This window comes from Cetorhinus maximus, chromosome 9 (genome assembly GCF_964194155.1).
Source record: "Cetorhinus maximus chromosome 9, sCetMax3.hap1.1, whole genome shotgun sequence".
In the NCBI taxonomy this organism is placed as follows: Eukaryota; Metazoa; Chordata; class Chondrichthyes; order Lamniformes; family Cetorhinidae; genus Cetorhinus; species Cetorhinus maximus.
In genome coordinates, this window is record NC_135887.1 from 106,898,265 (window position 1) to 106,919,151 (window position 20,887).

General features: G+C 42.8%; 1 protein-coding gene across 5 annotated transcripts in view; it reads right to left on the minus strand.

Annotated features, from left to right (window-relative positions):
* Positions 1–20,887, minus strand: part of sox6 (SRY-box transcription factor 6) — a 710,993-nt gene that overhangs the window by 572,145 nt on the left and 117,961 nt on the right. For 4 of the 5 annotated variants that reach the window (XM_078549274.1, XM_078549275.1, XM_078549276.1 and 1 more), the window contains exon 2: positions 3,143–3,237. The exons of the other annotated variant lie outside the window; for it this stretch is intronic. In XM_078549274.1, the coding sequence (XP_078405400.1) occupies positions 3,143–3,237 (95 nt within the window). The remainder of the gene's footprint in view (positions 1–3,142; positions 3,238–20,887) is intronic. 5 annotated transcript variants of the gene reach the window in all.

Sequence of the window (20,887 nt, forward strand, 5' to 3'; positions counted from 1 at the left end):
TAAGCATTTAAATGTCAAATTAGGTTGTTGCGCCTGCCATAGACCAACATTACTGGCATTTTCTCTGATGCACATTGAGAATTTAAAAACCAATACTACCACATAGCGAGCATCTCTATGCTATAAGCTACTGTTTTCTGAAGGAGATAACCATCAGGTAAGATGTCGCTGAACAGAGATCTCACAAAGCAACTCCAAACAAGCCTGTGTTTGTACCAGAGACAGGCTGCCGATTGTATTTCAGAAATGTGGTTTGGAATTCAAACCGGATCAGCTTGAATTTTGGTATTTGTCCAGTATTACCGCACACAATGATCATTCTGAGTGATTGTTTTGTTGTTTTCTTTGAATTCTCCTGAACATGCTGTTTCATGCAAGGGGGCAGTCCCAAAGGTGGTAGCTGCCCTCTGATACCTCACCCAAATGATCATTCATCCTATGTAAGCAAAGCCATTGATTGTCATTGGCACATTCAACCACAAACAATAAAATCACAGGTTGAGCTGCCCTCAGATGATGTCCAAACCCTTACATTTTCTACCAGAGATCAATGGATTGTGATCAAGAACAGGGCCCCTAGCTGATTATTTACCTTCCCTATCTCAGAGCCACTTAGGGCAATAATATGCCTCCCTAGTTCCGAACAGCTGGCCCAGTACAAATTGAGCATTGAACCCGAGGCCTTCCTGGTCTGTATAGTTCTGTTCAACATTGGAAAATGCACTTACCAACTCCAAATGCAGAAACAAAACTCTCCAATATTTGATGTGAGTGGTAATTGTTTTGGAGGTCCAGTCTTTGTGACCATGTTCATACACAGACATTGGCATGGTCTAGGCCTCTTCCTTCTCAAAACCACTTCTACCCAAGCCCTTGCAAAATAATATGCAGCAGTTAAATCAGCTTCAAGGGGCAGTGGGACTTAGGTTGAAGTAGTATTAATGGGAGATGGAAGAGATAAAATGAAGGGGAATGGGAAGGGATGAAGTTTAAGGGAGAGGGATGAGAGATTGTGCAGGGAAAAGTGAAAAGAACTTGAAAGAGGAATTGAAGGAGAGAGGAAAGGGGAGAGGAGAGGGAAAAGGTAGCAGTGTCATCTTGAATGAGGCCTGGGAAGAAAAGTATTAAGTTCAATGGGAGGTATGACTTTGCGTCACCTGGAGTGAGACATAGGTGCTAGGTTGAAGAGAGACGGAAAGGGTAGGAGAAGTCCCAGTATAACTAGAAAGATTGTAGGAGGAAACAGTGCATCTGTGAACTAGCTGATATGGGATAATAATTGGTGAGATAGCTTTTGGGGACATGATGCTTTGCTTGGTCCATTGAAAATTCAAATGATTTATTTTTCAAATGAGATCTATACACTATTCAGTACTTACTATACAAGACATGAATTATTGTTGGAGGGGTTACAAATTTGATTCCCAAGCAACTTCCTGATCTTAGCTGTACTACTGAGGTGGGAGGTAGGAAGAAGTTGGCCATTTCTCTCAAGGAAATGTGGGGAAAAGGCAACCTGACTGAACAAGCCACCCTAATCCATTCTTTTGAAGCAACTAGTCTTCTTTCTCTCTCCCTCTGTCAAGAAATGGAAATTTACACAGACAGAAAAGAACTTGTGAAGAGCAAGTGTTGCTGCCTTCATTCCCTAACCTAGACCAAATATCAGGACCAGCTATACTTTGTGCACAAGTCAAGACTTAATTATGTCAAGAATTTGCTTCTGTTAAAGTTGCATCACAGTCAATATGACTCTACTTGTCACCAAAATAAATGTCTCACTTCCTGGTAATATTCGCAAAGAGCTACTGAACAAAAAGAGAGGCTGCTGTTTCCAGGAACATTTTGTAACTGGCAGTCAATGGCTCTTCCTCTCCCCTCCCCCCCCCCCACCCACCCTCCCTGTGAGAGGCAGGTGTTGCTGTGTTCATTCTCTAATCTAGACTGAAAAAGGCCTCATTAGCATTACTGTACATGCCTTGAATCTGAAAGAAAAAACTTCTGTCCTGCTAGTTATTTACTGAAATTGTTTTATGCCTCTCTATACAAGGTGGCTGGGGCCAGTTAGCTCAGTTGGCTAGATGGCTAACACGTGGTTCAGAATAATACCAACTGTGCAGGTTTGATTCCTGTTTCAGCTGAGGTAGACTTGGGACCTACATCCTCTCCCTCCCCCTGAACTGCAAGGCAATGGCAAACCACCACTGACAAAAAGTGTCAAGAAAAACAGTTCAGGATGAAGCAGCAGCAATCAATGAGCCAAGGACCTGCCTTTAGGCAGAGCACTCATGAAATAGAATGGGATATTCAGTGACTCTTCAGTTCTTTGGTGGAGCTGTCTTTTCCACCATGGCTCCTCCTCCTGCTCCCTCTAGTGCAGAAGATGAAACCACCAGAATCTTCCACATTTTTACTAACTCTAAAGATAACTAAAGGAAAGATAGTTCTACTTGGCACTGACTGATTTCCTATTGCAATAAAAATTGTGAATCTGTAAGATATTGACTCCTCAAATGCATCACTGACCTCTACCAAAGCCATAACAAATTTCGCATCAACCTTTTACCTGATGAATCTAACATAGAAGTCTGAAAATTCAAGATATCTTCACAGAAACACTGGCAGTTATGTAACAAATGTTAGTTCTCTTCAATAACTATTATCTCGCTATCAAGCCCATTTCAGTCCAAAGCACAAATACTGCGTCCATGACTGGAGAAGCTGTCCGAGTCTTTCTTGTATTTCTAGACAGCGCTTCCAGAATATACTTATCATCTTTTGTCTCATTCCTCTAACCTCCAACCTCCAGCTTCGCCCTGCATTCAAAACCTTTCTTATCTTTTATGTATTCTTCTATGTTAGCACTGTTTTGAATTTTGTTGAATTTTTCCTCCTAATGTCCAAATACTCCATCTTCCTCTTACCTTCATCCTCACTATTCAAATAAAGATTCATAATGCTATCACCTACTCCAACTCATTCTTTCTCAGGAGATCAGAACTGTGAAAATCTTCACCTTATTAAATCTTCCCTTCATTTCGCCATTGGCATGTTTTGAAAAATCCAAGCCTGGTATCATCCAAGCACCACTTCTTAGATTATCTATCCTTCATCAATTCCACTTATACTTCTCTGCCCCTACCTCAGGCCATTGCCGTTGGGAAGTTTAGCCATGCTTTGGTCACCTCTAGACTCGATTTCTCCAACGTCCTCTTTGCTGACCTTCAATTCTCCACCCTCCATAAGAAAGAAAGAGAAAAAAGAACTTGCATTGAGTATGGTGTTTATTAAGCCCTCAGGCTGTCCCAAAGCACTTCACAGCTAAAGAATTCTTTCTGAAATATAGTTACGGCTGTGAAATGTAGCAGCCAAGTTGCACACAGCCAGGCCCTGCAAACAGCAATGAGATGAAATGAGTTTAGTGATGAATTCCAACTTGTCCAAAGCTCACTGCCTGTATCCTGTGCTACCCTAAACTCCACTGACCCATCACTTAATCCTCAATTATCTCACCGGACGTGGGAGCTTAAAATCAAGACTATTGACTTTGTAATCATCATTTCGATCTCAAATCCCTCTATAGCCACAGCCCACTTTATTTCTACAACCTCCATCAGTTGTACACCCCACCCTCCTTGCACTAACCCAACGCCACCCTCACCAACCCCGAATCACCACTAAGGCTCTTCAATCCTCTGATACAAACCTTTCTTGAACCCCATCCTCTGTTGGCACCACCATTGATAACAGAATATTCAGCACTTTGGCCTCGCTCTCGTGGAACTCACCCCCTAAATCCCTCCACCTCTCCTCTCTTCTTTCCATGTTTAAAAAATTTTGCTGAAAAAAGAGACATGTTGAAACTTTTCATCTTGCACTCAATAGGTCACTTCGGAAGAATACCAATATAAGGAGAAAACAACAACACGTATTTCACCATCAAAGGACACAACAAAGGCGTCCTGCAGGATAACGGTTACCCTGATCAGATCATTTTGCTCTGTATATCATGCAAACTCATGAACGGGCCCAAGGCTATCACTTTTAGCCCTGAAAATTGCCCAGTCTACCTCAGATTACCCTGGAAGGGCAAGGTATCTCAAAAATGTGAGCAACAGATCAAGCTAGATGTTTCACACCACTACTATACAGTTGCAACACGAGTGGTATTCGCCACTAACAGGGTGCTGTTGTCAAGCCAAAAAACATTCTGCCTATCTTATAAATGAGTAATGTGGCATATGAATTTCAGCGCCAGTGTGATGCTAGGTATGTAAGCCGTACATCCCAAAGACTGACGGACCAGCCGCTGTTCGCAGTGGTCAAGGTACAGACTGTACCCAACCAGCCCATACTTGTAAAACTCAAAACACGGCGTCCAACATTAGATGTGATTCTACGATTGGACAACATTTGCTAAATAATCCTCAGTGAGCTAAGAATTACGCTGACAACCAAATTAAGATCATCAGTCAGGCTCGCAGTGTAGTGTGTGCTGGAAGCTACATATATTAATACACATGTCCCTGTTCTTTGCAGACAGAAAGAACATGTATACAATTGTGCCTGTTTCAGCTAAACAAAATAAGTGACAGTCATTCACTGACTCATTCCTCAGGGCAATGCCTTGAAGAATCAGGGTCAAGCTGTCTGGTTTAAATTTCAAACAATGCTTGGCAGTTAACTGTCAGTCACCATCACTGGTGCATTCTCCATGGCAATGCCTCTACCAATCAGAGTCCACTTGCTAACCAATCAGCACTCTCTTCTCATACAATATAAATTGTTGTTTTCCCCTTATATTGGTATTCTTGCAAAGTATCCTGATGAGTGCAAGACGAAAAGCTTTGTCGTCTCTTTTTTCAGCAATACTCAAGTTCTGTACTACCAAATGATTATTTAAAAAGTTTCTCAAAGCCTGCCTTTTCAAACAAACTTTTGGTCACCTCATTTATCTCTGGTTTCTTGGCTCATTATCCATCCCATTTTCAATATTATTTATTTATTCTCCTCCCTCATAAAGGGGCATGGGACATTTTCCATGTTGAAGCCTTGCCATTTCGAGGTTGTTGTTGTTCATATCTATTTTATCTCTGCTGGACCTTTCAGCCTTACTGTCCTTTACCTAGGATTCACAATAAAACAGTACCTGTTAGTCTGATTTATTTCTGTTCTAGGGGCTGATGTTTATGTTCAAAGATTTGCTATCAAAGCTCAGAAATAAATTTCCTCTGAATTTGCAACCATCATAGTGATTTTTATATTCATCATGTACTATGGCAATCTATATCCCGTCATTCGAATTCCTCCCATTTTTCTCCTGAAATCACAGAGACACGTTGGGACATGGGAACGTTATTGCCAAGTCGAGATGACTTGGGAGCCCTTTAGAAATGGCAGGCGGGGCCCAATTATGGGATTCCCAACCCTATTCCTGGGGTTTTCAATTTTCAGGAGTGCCTTTTAAAGGTGCAAGGCTGGTTCAGGTCGCGAGCCTGCATCCTGCACTCCCGACTTGGTCGGTTCCATTGCAGAGATAGGCATGTCCTAGTCCTCCGCAAATTTCATGGAGTCAGGCCAGTTTTTCAACGAGTCGAGGTTCACAGCACCACAGCACTGCATGAGGGAACTTTTTGAAAGGCAAGTTCAAAAGATCCTCCTCATGCCCCATGTCAAGGTATATTTCCCCCAAAACAACCCTATGGCTCGTCCTGCCACCCATGTCAAGGTATGCTCCCCAAAACAATCCCTAACGGTCTCTCATGCCCCTCCCCATGCTAAGGCATACACCCCCCACCCACCCCTTCTGGCCCCTATTTCCCCTTCCCCATGCTAAGCTATGGCATTCCCATGCCCATTCACCCACTATTCACTATATAGAACTATTGAAACCTATAGTGACAGTAGGATTTGTGAAAAAACCTTTAACAAGCTGTCACTCATTGATAACCTTCCACTTTCTTAAAAAAACTTATTTTTACTACAGCTCAATAAAAGTGCCAATCATCCAGACCCTAAGTATCAATAACAGAAACTGTAGCACTTGAAACAATTTTATCTTGTATAAATAAACATGTACAATTGACAGCATAGATCAGAGAGCCAGAGCTGTCAATCAATCAATGTTTTCCCTGGGGCATAGCTGTTTCAGTACTCAAATGGATTTCTGGGCTCTCAGCCAAGCCCCATCATGTATTCTTGGCTGAGATCCCGTGCATCCATTAGAGTGCTGAAACAGCTATGCCCCAGGGAAAACATTGATTGATTGACAGCTCTGGATCTCTGATCTCCTCTGTCAATTGCACAATGTTTATTTATACAAGATAGAGAGGTTTCAAATGTTTGCAGTTTCTATTATTGATACTTTAAAGGGCCTGGATGACTGACACTTTCACTGGGCTATAGTTAAAAGGTTTTTTTTAAGAAAGTGAAAAGTCATCAATGAATGACTTTTAAAGGTTTTTTTACACATACTACTGTCACTATAGGGTGCATTGTTTCTATACAATGTATAGTGGGTGAATGGGCATGGAAATGCCATAGCTGAGCATGGAGGACATGAGCAACATGAGTAGCCATGGGGGTGGATGGGGACATGAAGTGGCATGGATAGGGCATGGGAATGTGTGGGGGTTGAGGAAGAATGAGGGGTGAGGACTGGAGGGTCTTTCCATTTTTATTATAACTTGGACAAAGTCCCACAGCACCGAGGCAGGTCTTTTAAACAGCCAACCTCTGTACCCGACAGCCCCTGTGGCTGCCTCCAAATTCTTACTTGTGTCGGTTCGGCTGGCCGAACTGCAGCCCGCACCCGCACTCCCCCACCTCAACGAAAATCCCATCTTTGTGGGCACTTTCACCCGAGGTGGGTGGGTCAAGCCAGGAATTCTCCCAACTCCTGCTACCCACCTCGAGGATGAAAATCCAGCCATGGTTCCCTAGGACCTTCCCTGAGTGCTCATTCTTCATGTATGAGACTTGATAGTTAAAGTCAGCAGGTTATTCTGCTATGGGGGCAACACAACCAAGAACAAACTAATTTACTGACATACACTTTCTTGCAGAAATCACTAAGTAAAAAGCAGGAGGGGAAAGCTTTGGCTCATTCTTCTCCTCGCGACTCAAAGACACGGAAATGATTTCCACCCCAAAGGGTGCAGTTAATTCAGCACTGACCAGGGACTGGTTAATTCCCAATTTCCATTCTGAAAGTGCATTTACCAGTTAACACTTGGAAGTGAGAGGAAGCAGTATGCAAATCTATAGATGTGTGTGCGTGCATGTATGTATACTTGCATCTGTCTGTGTTTGATCACGTGTACCGTGCATGTGTATGTGTGTGCACCTTTGTAGATGTGTACAATGAGTGGGTGGGCAATAAATCCACTCCTTCAGTTCTGATGAAGGTCTACGCCTGAAACATCTTGTTTACTCCACAGATGCTGCCTGTCCTGCTGTATGTTTCCAGCATTTTCTGTGTTTTTTTTGTTTCAGATTTAAGCACTTGTAGGTTTTTGTTTTTATTTGTCTTTCTTCTCAACTTGAGCACTGATGTGTTTTGCCATTTAGAGTCTGTTAATCTCTGCTACAGCATTCTCAGACACCTAAACTTAGGACCCCTCCTATAAAACCAGTGAAAGAAATACTCTGGGCTTCGTGCAGTGCAGTTAATTCAGCAAACAGTTCCAAAAGATTTTTGGTTTTCTCACTGTGATGGAAAGTTATCTGATAAGCATGGCCTTTTCAGCTGAATGTCACAAAGGTTAATAGATGTATTAAATTGATGAAAACTGTAAAACTAGTTGCTTAAGTGTGTGTTATATAGAAACTGCCTCTATGTGACATATGACATTATTATGTAGCCCTTTCATGTCTTTTAAACAAACAATAAAAGGTCTGATTTTAATGAAAAACTGAACCAGTGCCACTGTCCTGGAAAAAAGTATTTAACATTGACTCTATAGAGTAAATCACATATTGAAATTATCAGAGCCACACAGTGACGCAAAGCCCCTTTTCATCACATTTCTCATTGATTATGCACAGTGTAATAGGATTTTTATGCCTTATTAAAAGAAAATGTCTTTTTTTTGATGAAGGGATGTTTTGTGACATTTTCCGATGAAGATGAATTTAAACTGAACTTTGTCAACTGTATTTACTTGTCTTTACCTGAAGTATATGGTATCCAGCACTACAGATAATATGCTGCCCTTATGAGGAAAATTGCAGAGTTCTTAGATCGATCTGATAGAATTCTATTTGCTGTTAACCATTCCCTCAACCTAATAGCAAGGAAAAGAATCCCACTTCATTGAAGGTCCTGCCTAAAGTTCAAAATATCCTGACAATCTGTTAAATTGGCAGCTTCTTCAACACAATCTAAAAAGGCTTATTCCAAGTATCTTCGAAAGGAAGTTGTATTCAAATATGAAGCCGCTTTCACTCGGTTGTTAACTGCACAGCTAATATGTCACTGAGGTGTACAAAACAAGCTCTTGGTGTTGAATTTACTCATTTCAGCTGGGGTAGCAAAAGGGAAAGTTAAAATTAACTTTAAACAAGAGAGGGGGAAAATTCCTGCTCCTAATTACTGTAACCTATTGGAAAATAGGCATGAATGGATATTTGGTTAGGACATGATCAGGTTTATCTGTGATTTCCCCATTGTCCATCTAGCTCCGCTCTAAAGAATAGTCGTTGTGGTGGATCTCAAAATGCATCAATACCTGTGTGATTTTACAATATGTGCCAGTCCCTTCAAGACGGGGGCAGAGAGAATTGAAGATACCTAGACCTTCATGGTCTGTAGGTCTCAGTGACACACTGGCATTAAAAACTGGGCCACTGAATAAGATCCATGTTTTAAACACTGACTGAGTGCAGCTTTGGCATCAATATCACTGACCATCTTAAGAGGCCTTGCTGAAATAGGTATGTACAACAATTAAAGACCTGTTGCCGTACAACAAAAAGTTGCATTTCTATTGTGTTGGAAATGTCTGAAAGTGCTTTACAATAAGGAAGAAAAAACAGCAAAGTATGAGGGTGATGAGAGTATGGGATTTTGTGCAGGTAACATAGGCTGTCCACTCTGAATGAGGTCCAGGCAAGGATTACAGCTAGAAGGGCTTTAGAGAACATAGGCCTTGAGGTGCTGAAGGAATAGATGCTGATTTCAGCTGCAGTCATGTCCAAATGCAGCAAGACCTGGACAATATCCAGGCTTGGCTAACAAGTGGCAAGTAACATTCGCGCCACACTAGTGTAAGGCAATGACCATCTACAACAAGAGAGAATCTAACCATCACCCCTTGATGTTCAATGGCATTATCAACACTGAATCCCCCACTATCAACATCCTGGGGGTTACCATTGACCAGAAACTGAACTGGACTAGCCATATAAATACTGTGGTTACAAGAACAGGTCATGGGCTAGGAATCGTGCGACCAGTAACTCACCTACTGACTCCCCAAAGCCTACAGGGCACAAGTCAGGAGTGTGATGGAATACTCCCCACTTGCCTGGATGAGTGCAGCTCCCACAACACTCAAGAAGCTTAACACTGTCCAGGACAAAGCAGCTTGCTTGATTGGCACCATCCACAAACATTCACTCCCTCCATCACCGACACACAGTAGCGTCAGTGTGTACCATCTACAAGATACACTGCAGGAATTCACCAAGGTTCCTTCGACAGCACTTTCCAAACCCACGACCACTAACATCTAGAAGGACAAGGGCAGCAGGTATATGGGAACACCACCACCTGCAAATTTCCCTCCAAGCCATACACCATCCTGACTTGGAAATATATCGCCTTTCCTTCACTGTCGCTGGGTCAAAATCCTGGAACTCCCTTCCTAATAGCACTGTGGGTGTACCTACACCATATGGACTCCAGCAGTTCAATAAGGCAGCTCACCATCACCTTCTCAAGGGCAATTAGGGATGGGCAATAAATGCTGGCCCAGCCTGCGAAGCCCACATCCCGTGAATGAATAAAAAAAGGTCAGTAAAAGAAAGGAGCAGAGGAGGTAATGTTGTGGATATAGGGAAAAACAACTTTGGTAACAATGCAAAATGGAGGAAGTAAAGCACTTTATTAAGGTCAATGTCTCCTGACCCAGTAGAGGGACAATTACATGGAATGAATTTGGGACCTATGGGACATATCCATTTATCTTTCAGTAGCACCTCTTTGTTTGGGGATAGTATTGAACTTATCAATTTGTGAACAAAATAATTTGCTGCTTTAACAGATATAATTCCTTATTCTGGTCTAAGACCCAAATTAGCAACGCGCAGTTCAGCATAACACAGAAGAAAATCACAGAGTTCTGCACAATTCAGTGCATCACATGGATACTGGTGCTGCTTAAGCAACTAATCTGCTGTCCATGTTGATACAGACCATGTGCTCTTCTGGCATCTATCACTAATTGGATGACTCTTCCCAGTTCAATATAGTTTATGTCATCTATTATCTTTCGAAGGTTATTCCAGTGTATAATGAGGAAGGTTAAAGTTCAGCTCCTGCTACTGTTTGGGGCGTGTTTGGTCTTTAGTGTTCAACTATCACTGACCAAGCTTGAACTATGGCAGAGAACTCCCCATTATTTGTGGCACACGGAAAGAGTTCTTTGGCACACGGAAGAGGAACAAGACAAAAGAGACAAGCATGAATCTTGAGAAGAGCAGAACTTCTTCAAAGTGGTCATTCATAGAAAAATGACACTATAACAAAGACAAATATTCAAGCAAAATACTGTGGATGCTGGAAAACTGAAATAAAAACAGAAAATGCTGGAAATGCTTAGCTGGTCAGGCAGCATCTGTGGACAGAGAAATAGTATTAATGTTCAGGTCAATGTACCTGGTTCTGAAGAAAGGTCCTTGACCTGAAACATTTAGGTATTTCACAGTACTCTCCCCATTATGTGCTCCCCTATCCCTAAGCCCAGTCCTCAACCCCTCGCCGGGGCCTGCCAGACTGACCCTGGTGAAACCCACATTCACCTTCTAACTGCTCCATGGCTCCTCTGTGTGGTGGAGTGTCTGCAGTCTCAGCAGTGATCACTGCTTCTGATGGCACTGCTGGGGCTAAAGCACTGCTGGGGCATCTAATTGGCTGGCAGCTCTCGAAGGTGGAACTTACTTTCAGATGGGACAGAAGTCTTGCCTTGATCCAATTATAGACTCATAGAGGTTTACAGCACAGAAGGAGGCCATTCGGTCCATCGTGTCCAGATCGGTCAACAAAGGTCTGACTACACTAATTCCATTTTCCAGTGCTTGGCCCATAGCCCTGGAGGCTATGGCAACGCAAGTGAATATCCAAATGCTTCTTAAATGTTACGAGAGTTTCAGACTCAACCACCCTTTCAGGCAGTGAGTTCCAGACTCCCACCACCCTTTGGGTGAAAAATTTCTCCTCAACTCTCCTCTTAGCCTTCTACCTCTTACCTTAAATCTATGCCCCCTGGTTACTGACTCCTCTACTAATGGAAAAAGTGCCTTCCTATCCACTCTATCTATCCCCCTCATAATCTTACACACCTCTATCAGGTCCCCTCTCAACATTCGCTGCTCCAAGGAAAACAACCCCAGCCTATCCAATCTCTCCTCCTAGCTCAGACCCTCCAGCCCAGGCAGCATGCTGGTAAATCCCCTCTGTACCCTCTCCAGTGCAATCACATCGTTCCTATAATGTGATGACCAGAACTGCATCCAGTACTCCAGTTGTGGCCTAACCAGTGGTTTATACAGTTCCAGCATAACCTGCTTGCTCTTGTATTCTACGCCTCGGCTAATAAAAGCAAGTATCCCATATGCATTCTTAACCACCTTATCTACTGCCCTGCTACCTTCAGAGATCTGTGGAAATGCACACCAAGGTCCCTCTGATCTTCAGTACTTTCCAGGGTCTTACCATTCATAGTGTAATCCCTTGCTTTGTTAGCCCTCCCCAAGTGCATTACCTCACACTTTTCCAGGTTGAATTCCATTTGCCACTGCTCTGCCCACTTGACCAGTCCATTGATGTCCTCCTGAAGTTTACGGCTATTCTCCTCACTATTTACCACCCTACCAATTTTCATGTCATCTGCGAACTTCTTGAGCATACCCCCTACATTTAAATCCAAATCATTTAAGTGCACACAAACAGCAAGGGCACCAGTACTGAGTCCTGCAGAACCCCACTGGAAACAGGCTTCCAGTCACAGAAACATGCACCTACCATCACCCTCTGCTTCCTGCCACTCAACCAATTTTGGATCCAATGTACCACTTTCCCTTAGATCTCATGGGCTCTTACTTTCTTGACCAGTCTGCCATGAGGGACCCTATCAAAAGCCTTGCTAAAGTCCATGTAGGCCACATCAAATGTATTACCCTCATCGACACTCCTGGTTATCTCCTCAAAAAATTCAATCAAATTTATCAAACATGACCTTCCCTTAACAAATCCATACTGACTACCCCTGGCTAATCCATGTCTCTCCAAGTGCAGATATATTCTGTCTCTCAGAATTCTTTCTAGTAATTGCCCACCACCGAGGTTAGACTAACTGGCCTGTAATTTATGGTGTATCCCTTCCTCCCCTTTTTAATAATGGTTTAGCAGTCCTCCACGAGACCATAAGACCATAAGACATAGGGGCAGAAGTAGGCCATTCAGCCCATCTAATCTGCACTGCCATTCAATGAGACCATGGCTGATCTGATAATCATCAACACTTTCTTGCCTTTTCCCTATAACCCTTGATTCCCTTACTGATCAAAAATCCATCTGTCTCTGCCTTGAATATACTTAATGACCCAGCTTCTACAGCCCTCTGCGGTAAAGAACTCCACAGATTAACTACCCTCTGAGAGAAGAAATTCCACCTCATCTCTGTTTTAAACGGGCCACCCCTTACTCTGAGATTATGTCCTCTGGTTCTAGACTCTCCCACAAGGGGAAATAACCTCTCAGCATCTACACTGTCAAGACCCTTAAGAATCTTATATGTTTCAATAAGGTCGCCTCTCATTCTTCTAAACTCCAATGAGCACAGGCCCAATTTACTCAACCTCTCCTCATAAGAAAATCCCTCCATACCCGGAATCAACCCAGTGAACCTTCTCTGGACTGCCTCCAATGCCACTATATCTTTCCTTAGATAAGCGGGCCAAAACTGTTAACAGTTTTCTAGGTGTGGTCTAACTAGTGCCTTGTATAGTTTTAGCAAGACTTCCCTATTTTTATACTCCATTCCCTTTGAAATAAAGGCCAACATTCCATTTGCCTTCCCTATTACCTGTTGAACTTGTATGTTAGCTTTTTGGGATTTATGCACAAGGACTCCCTCTGTGCTGCGACCTTCTGCAGTCTTTCTCCATTTAAATAATATTCAGCTCCTCTATTCTTCCTGCCAAAGCGCATAACCTCACATTGTCCCACATTATATTCCATCTGCCAAGTTTTTGCCTACTCACTTAACCTGTCTATATCCCTCTGCAGACTCTTTGTGTCATCCTCACCACTTGCCTTTCCACCTATTTTTGTATCATCCTCAAATTTGGCGATAGTACATTCACTTCCCTCGTCTAAGTCATTAATATATATTGTAAATAATTAAGGCCCCAGCACTGATCCCTGTGGCACTCCACTAGTTACAGGTTGCCATCCTGAAAATGCCTCCCTTATTCCAACTCTCCGTCTTCTTTTAGTTAGCCAATCCTCTATCCATGCTAATATACTACCTCCAATACCATGGGCTCTTATCTTATTAAGTAGCCTTACGTGTGGTAACTTATCGAACGCCTTTCGGAAATCCAAATATATTACATCTACTGGTTCCCCTTTCTATGGTACATATTGGTACCGACAACATAGGTAGAAAGAGGGTTGAGGTCCTGCAAGCATAATTTTGGGAGCTAGCAAACAGATTAAAAAACAGGACCTCAAGGGTAGTAATCTCTGGATTACTTCTGGTGCCACGCGCTAATGAGTATAGAAATAGGAGGTTAGTCCAGATGAATGCATGGCTGGAGAGATGGTGCTGGAGGGAGGGCTTTAGATTTCTGGGACATTGGGACCGTTTCTGGGGGCAGTGGGACCTGTACAAGGCAAACGGGTTGCACCTGAACCAGAATGGGACCAATATCCTTATGGGGAGGTTTGCTAGTGCTGTTGGGGAGGGCTTAAACTAACTTGGCAGGGGGGTGGAATCCTGACAGGAGGTTCAGCAGGGAGAGATGCACAGAAAAAATTAGAAGAGAGAGCAAGTGAGTCTGGAAGGCATAGAAATTACAGGCCAGTTAAGGCACAAGGGAGTTTGGCAAGGTTGGATGGTATTTATTTTAATGCAAGGAGTCTGACAAATAAGGCAGATGAGTTGAGGGCACAAATTAACACATGGATGTATGATGTCATTGTATCACAGAGACATGGTTGAGAGAGGGAGGATTGTCAGGATTGTCAGCTCAATATTCCAGGATATAGGGTCTTCAGGCGAGACAGGGAAGGAGTTAAAAGAGGAGGGGGTATCGCAATATTGATCAAGGAATCAATTACAGCAGTAAGGAGGGATAGCATCTTAGAAGGCTTCTCAAAGGAAGCCATATGGGTAGAACTGAAAAACAAAAAAGGAGCAATCACATTGCTGGAAGTGTATTATAGGTCCCCAAACAGTCAGAGAGAAATAGAAGAGCAGATATGTAGGCAAGTTTCAGAGAAGTGTAAAAATAATAGGGTCATAATAGTGGGGGACTTCAACTTCCCCAGCATTAACTAGGTTAGTCATAGTGTGATAGGTTTAGAGGGAGCGGAATTCTTAATATGTATCCAGGAAAGCTTTTTAAGCCAGTACGTAGAAGGTCCTACAAGAGAGGGAGCAGTCCTGGACTTAATTTGAGGGAATGAAGCCGGGCAAGTGGTAGAGGTATTAGTGAGGGAACATTTTGTAGATAGTGATCATAACTCCATTAGATTCAAGGTTGTTATGGAAAAGGATAAGGATGGGCCAGAAATCAGAGTTCTAAATTGGAGGAAGGCCGATTTTAATAAGATCAGATATGATTTGGTCAGAGTGGACTGGGAGCAGCTACTTTTAGGTAAATCTGCATCAGAGCAGTGGGACTCATTCAAGAAGGAAATAGGGAGAATACAGGGCCGACATATTCCAGTAAAGACAAATGGTGGGACCAACAAATCCAGGGAACCCTGGATGTCGAGGGATATACAGGATTGGATAAAGAGAAAAAGGGAGACATGGCAGATACTGAGGGCTCAAAACAGCAGAAGCCCTGGAGGAGTATAGAATGTGTAGGGGGGAACTTAAAAAGGAAATTAGGAGAGCAAAAAGGGGGCATGAAAAAACATTGGCAGGTAGAACAAAGGAAAATCCAAAGTTGTTTTACAAGCACATTAAGAGTAAGAGGATAACTAGGGAAAGAGTAGGGCCCATTAAGGACCGTAGTGGTAATTTGTGTGTGGAGCTGAAAGGCGTAGGTAGGGTTCTAAATGAATACTTTGTGTCGGTGTGCACAAGTGAGAGGGACGACGTGGGTATGGAAATCAGGCAGAAGGACTGTGATATAATTAAAGAAATTAGCATAGAGAGGGAGGAGGTTCTAAGTGGTTTGGCAGGCTTAAAAGTAGATAAATCTCCAGGCCCGGATGAAATGTATCCCAGGCTGTTGAGTGAGGCAAGGGAGGAGATAGCAGGGGCGCTGGCAATAATTTTCAATACCTCTCTGGCCACAGGCGAGGTGCCAGAGGACTGGAGGACAGCCAGTGTGGTACCATTATTCAAGAAGGGAGGAAGGGATAAACCATGGAACTACAGGCCAGTCAGTCTAACCTCAGTGGTGGGGAAACTATTGGAAGCAATTCTGAGGGATACAATTAATCTACACTTGGAGAGGCAAGGATTAATCAAGGACAGTCAGCATGGTTTTGTTAAGGGGAGGTCATGTCTGACCAATTTGATTGAATTTTTCGAAGAGGTGACCAGGTGTGTAGATGAGGACAATGCATTTGACGTAGTCTACTTGGACTTCAGCAAGGCTTTTAGTAAGGTCCCGCATGGGAAACTGATAACGAAGGTAAAAGCCCATGGGATCCAAAGCAATTTGGCAAATTGGATCCAGAATTGGGTGAGTGGCAGGAAGCAGAGGGTGATGGTCAAGGGGTGTTTTTGTGACTGGATGCCTGTGTCCAGTGGCGTTCCACAGGGATCGGTGTTGGATCCCTTGCTGTTTGTGGTATATATAAACGATTTAGACTTTAATGTAGGAGAGTTGATCAGTAAGTTCGTGGATGACACGAAGATTGGTGGGGTGGTAAATAGTGAGGAGGATAGCCTTAGATTACAGGAGGATATAGACGGGCTGGTCAAATGGGCTGATCAGTGGCAAATGGAATTTAATCCAGATAAGTGTGAGATGATGCACTTGGGCAGGACAAACAAGGCATGGGAATACATGATGAATGGTAGGACCCTGGGAAGTACCGAGGATCAGGGGAACCTTGGTGTACATGTCCACCGGTCCCTTAAGGTAGCAGGACAGGTAGATAAGGTGGTTAAGAAGGCATATGGGATAATTGCCTTTATTAGCCGAGGCATATAATATAAGAGCAGGGAGATTATGCTGGAACTGTATAAAACGCTGGTTAGGCCACAGCTAGAGTATTGCGTGCAGTTCTGGAATCCACATTAGAGGGAAGATGTGATTGCACTAGAGAGAGTGCAGAGGAGATTTACCAGGATATTACCTGGGCTTGAGAGTTTTAGTTATGAGGAGAGATTGGATAGACTGGGGTTATTTTCCCTGGAGCAGAGGAGATTGAGGGGGGAACATGATTGAGATGCATAAAATTATGAGGGGCATAGATAGAGTAGACAGGAAGGAACTTTTCCCCTTGGTGGAGGGATCAATAACCAGGGGACATAGATTTAAGGTAAGGGGCAGGAGGTTAGAGGGGATGTGAGGAAGAACTTTTTCACCCAGAGGGTGGTGGGAATCTGGAACTCACTGCCTGAAAGGGTGGTAGAGGCAGAAACCCTCATAACATTTAAGAAGTATTTGGATGTGCACTTGCGATGCCATGGCATACAAGGCTATGGGCCTAGTGCTGGAAAATGGGATTAGAATAGTTAGGTACTTGTTTGACCGGCACAGACTTGATGGGCCAAAGGGCCTTTTTCTGTGCTGTAGACCTCTATGATTCTATCTCTGTAGCTACTTCCTTTAATATCCCAGGATATAACCCATCAGGTCCAGGGGACTTATCGGCCTTTAGCCCCATTAGTTTCCCTAGTACTTTTTCTCTAGTGATAGTTGTATTAATTTCCTCCCCCTCTTTTGCCCTTTGATTATTTAGTATTGGAATGCTGTTAATGTCTTCTACCATGAAGACCGATGCAAAGTATTTATTCAGTTCTCTGGCATCTCACCTGTGGTCAGAGAGGATTTGAAAATTACTGCCAGACCCCCTGATATCTCTTCCCTTGTCTCCCTCGACAGCCTGCGATACATCTCATCCAGGCCTGCAGATTTATCCACTTTTAAGGCTGCTAAACCCACTAGTACCTCCTCTCTCTCTATGTTAATTGCATCTAGTATTTCACAGTCCTCCATCCTGATGTCTAATCCTGTGTCGTCCTTTTCCATTGTGAAGATCGACGCAAAGTATTCATTGAGGACTGTACCCATGTCTTTCGGGTCAACACACAGATTAGCTCTATGGTCCCTAATTGGCCCTACTCTTTCCCTAGTTATTCTCTTGCTCTTTATATATTTAAAAAACCCTTTGGGTTTTCCTTTATTCTACCCACCAATACTTTCTCATTCACTCTCTTGGTTTCCTAATTTCCTTTTTAAGCTCCCCCTTCACTTTTTATACTCCTCTAGGTACTCTGCCGTATTGAGCCCTCGGTATCTGCCATAAGCTTCTCTTTTTTCCTTAATCCTAACCTTTATGTCCCTTGATATCCAGGGTTTTCCAGACTTGGTCCCCCACTTTGACTTGATAGGAACATATTTGCCCTGTACTCTGGCTCGGGGTGCCTGGTCACATGGAGGCAGTGGGCCCCTACTTTTAAGCCAGTGGGGAAGGGGCCACTGCCTCAGTATAAAACCTAAACTCTGTTTCTCTCTCTACAGATGCTGCCTGCATGACCTGTTAATTATTTCCAGCATTTTGGTTTTATTTCAGATTTCCAGTAAAAGCAGTATTTTGTTTTTGTAAAAAAGCTTGTACTCTCTTCTGTCATATTTGGTATCTTTCCAAAAACAAAAAAATAAGATTTCTATATAACCCTGTATGACTGAAAGTCTCCATCTTCTGTGGCAGTGGGAAAATAAGGCAAAGAGGGTTGCTCTGCACTTCACTCTTCCTCTCACTTACATTAAAATTTAAGTGCAAAAATTTATTTCTTCCTTTCTTTCCCTCTGCATTTCTTCCCTTCTCCTTTTAGTCATGAATTTTTGAATTGCTTGTTGCATTTTTACTTGAAGAGCAGACAGAGCCTTTTGATCCAAAGATCAAAGTGGTTTAATTCATTGTTGGATGAGGACTTGTAAATTATGTTTAGATTGCTATATAGTGTGCTTCTGACTAACTTCGCCTTATATGATGACCAAGACTTTCTGCTTTGGGCACGATTAGCCATTTGGATACAAATCACGCTCAAAATTGCAAAGTGGATTTTGCACTCAAGTCTCTGTATAAATTCATTTGCATATTGTCAAATGTAAAATCTGCCACAAACCAGCACAATTCAATAGCATTTTTGCAGGTAATTTTTTTTTAGATTTTTCATTAATAATATTTCTTGATACATCGAGAAGTGGTAACCCAATGCAGTTTTATTAATGCAGCTCAAAATGGGTTCAGCACAAAAAATAGGTAGTTTTAATCAGAGTGTCTAGCTCACCACCTGGGAGGTGTTGCTGGTAGGTCATTGCATGGTCAAGAGTGATGCCAAGGTATTTTGGCATTGGGTCGTGGGTGAGTGGTCAGCCACAGAGCTGGACAGCTTGAGTGGTTTCCTGTGCTAGCACATATTGAACCTCCCGATGTCCATAGAGAAAACATCCTCCTCAAAGAACACCACCGGCTGACAACTAACAAAGCACTCCCATTGACACAAGACCTCAAAAAACCCCAAGCACTTGCCCAAAATCCCATGGTGCCTAGTGGAACGCACTCCACACACGACAAACTGACGACAGCCTCACCTCTTGGTGAAGCACTTCCTAGTTGACTGAAAACATCACCAACTACAACCTAGTAACTGACCTTGTGTGGTGATGTCCCAGGTTTTAACTTTCCATGGAAAATCTGTACAACCCTCAACTGCTTGAGGATGGGCCAGGGAAGATGTGGCCACTTGCTCCATCAGTGGAACATGAGGAACAGCTCAAATTGTGACTGTGTCCATCCAAGTCAGACCATCCCCCATGTACTGAACTTCTACCCTGAGAGATCCATTCCTGGTGGCATCACAATCAATCACACTGCATCAGCCAAAGCTGCTGAATACATTGTTAACCTTGACATTGAATTATAACTGCTTCCCCAGCCATACAAGAAAAAAAACACTTGTGCGTAATCAAGTTTTGAATAACTTAAAATGATGTTAATAAAACAACACAGAATCATGGTGTACTGTAATCAATTTCTTCATGAACCAAAAAAGTTAAAGCTCTTCAAAGGTGTCTCTTAGTGCCTTTGCACTTGAAAAAAATAAATACATTTTTAAGAGCCTCCTCAAAGGCTCGCAAATGAGCAAATTATTGGAAACTCTCAATGGTGATCAATTTGATCAGGAGCATGGCTACTTTTGTTGGCAGGGCCAGCTCTTGAACTTGTGCAAAAAATAGTGGAAACTCAATTTGCGAAGGTGTAATTTGCACTCGAAATGTCACATCTTTTGTGCTGGATTGTCCGAGCTGTGGTGAATTGAGCTGTAAATATCAATGCTACCTCGCAAAAACTTTTGACAAGTGCAATAGTCATATGGAACAAATTGTCGTTTGGTAGTACAGAACTCGAATATTGCTGAAAACAAAAATATGTTGAAACTTTTCATCTTGCACTCATCAGGACACTTCACAAGAATACTAATGTAAGTGGAAAACAACAATTTATACTGTATGTGAAAAGAGTTCATTGGTTGGCAAGTGGACTTGCTTCAACATGTCGCTTTTCAGCAATACTCATATGTAACATTTTTAATTTATGTACGAATTCAATACCTTTAGGTTATTTAAATTAAATAAGCTCAGAAATGTTGTGGCTTTACCACTCAGAAGGTACAAGTTTGTTTCGGTGCAGGAGAAATTACTAAAATTCTAAAATATGATCAGAGTTCCATTTCATGCTCTGCTGATGTCTTTCCATGATGTGACAGTACAACTTGCCTGTTCTGCAAGTGATATGAAAAGACATTACCTACTGAATTCAGAAACCAGGACAACATTTTATTCATTCAGACAACATCCTTATGCAAGCATAATTGATCCATTACAGGCTTTCTTGCTGGATGCTTACACTGGGCCAAAACTTCGGTGGAGTGGCAATCACAGTCGGGCTGCCACTTCACTCCTAGTTGCTTACCCTGAAATGCAGCCACACCTTTCTCACCTGACCTTCCAACTCGGGATAGATGAGAAAGGTGTAGGGCAGCAGGTTCCCAAGGCCTTGCATCAAAGGCAACTGAATCAAAGGTAAGGAAGACATGCCCTGTTTTTTATGACACTAGCTGCTGTAAAGTAGTGAGCTTTAAAGGTTCAGCCACGTTGAGAAGCTAGGGAGAAGGTAAGTGGCCAGCATAGGACGGGGTGAGGGGGGAGGGGAGGGTGGGTCCAAATGGTGGGGGGGTGGGGG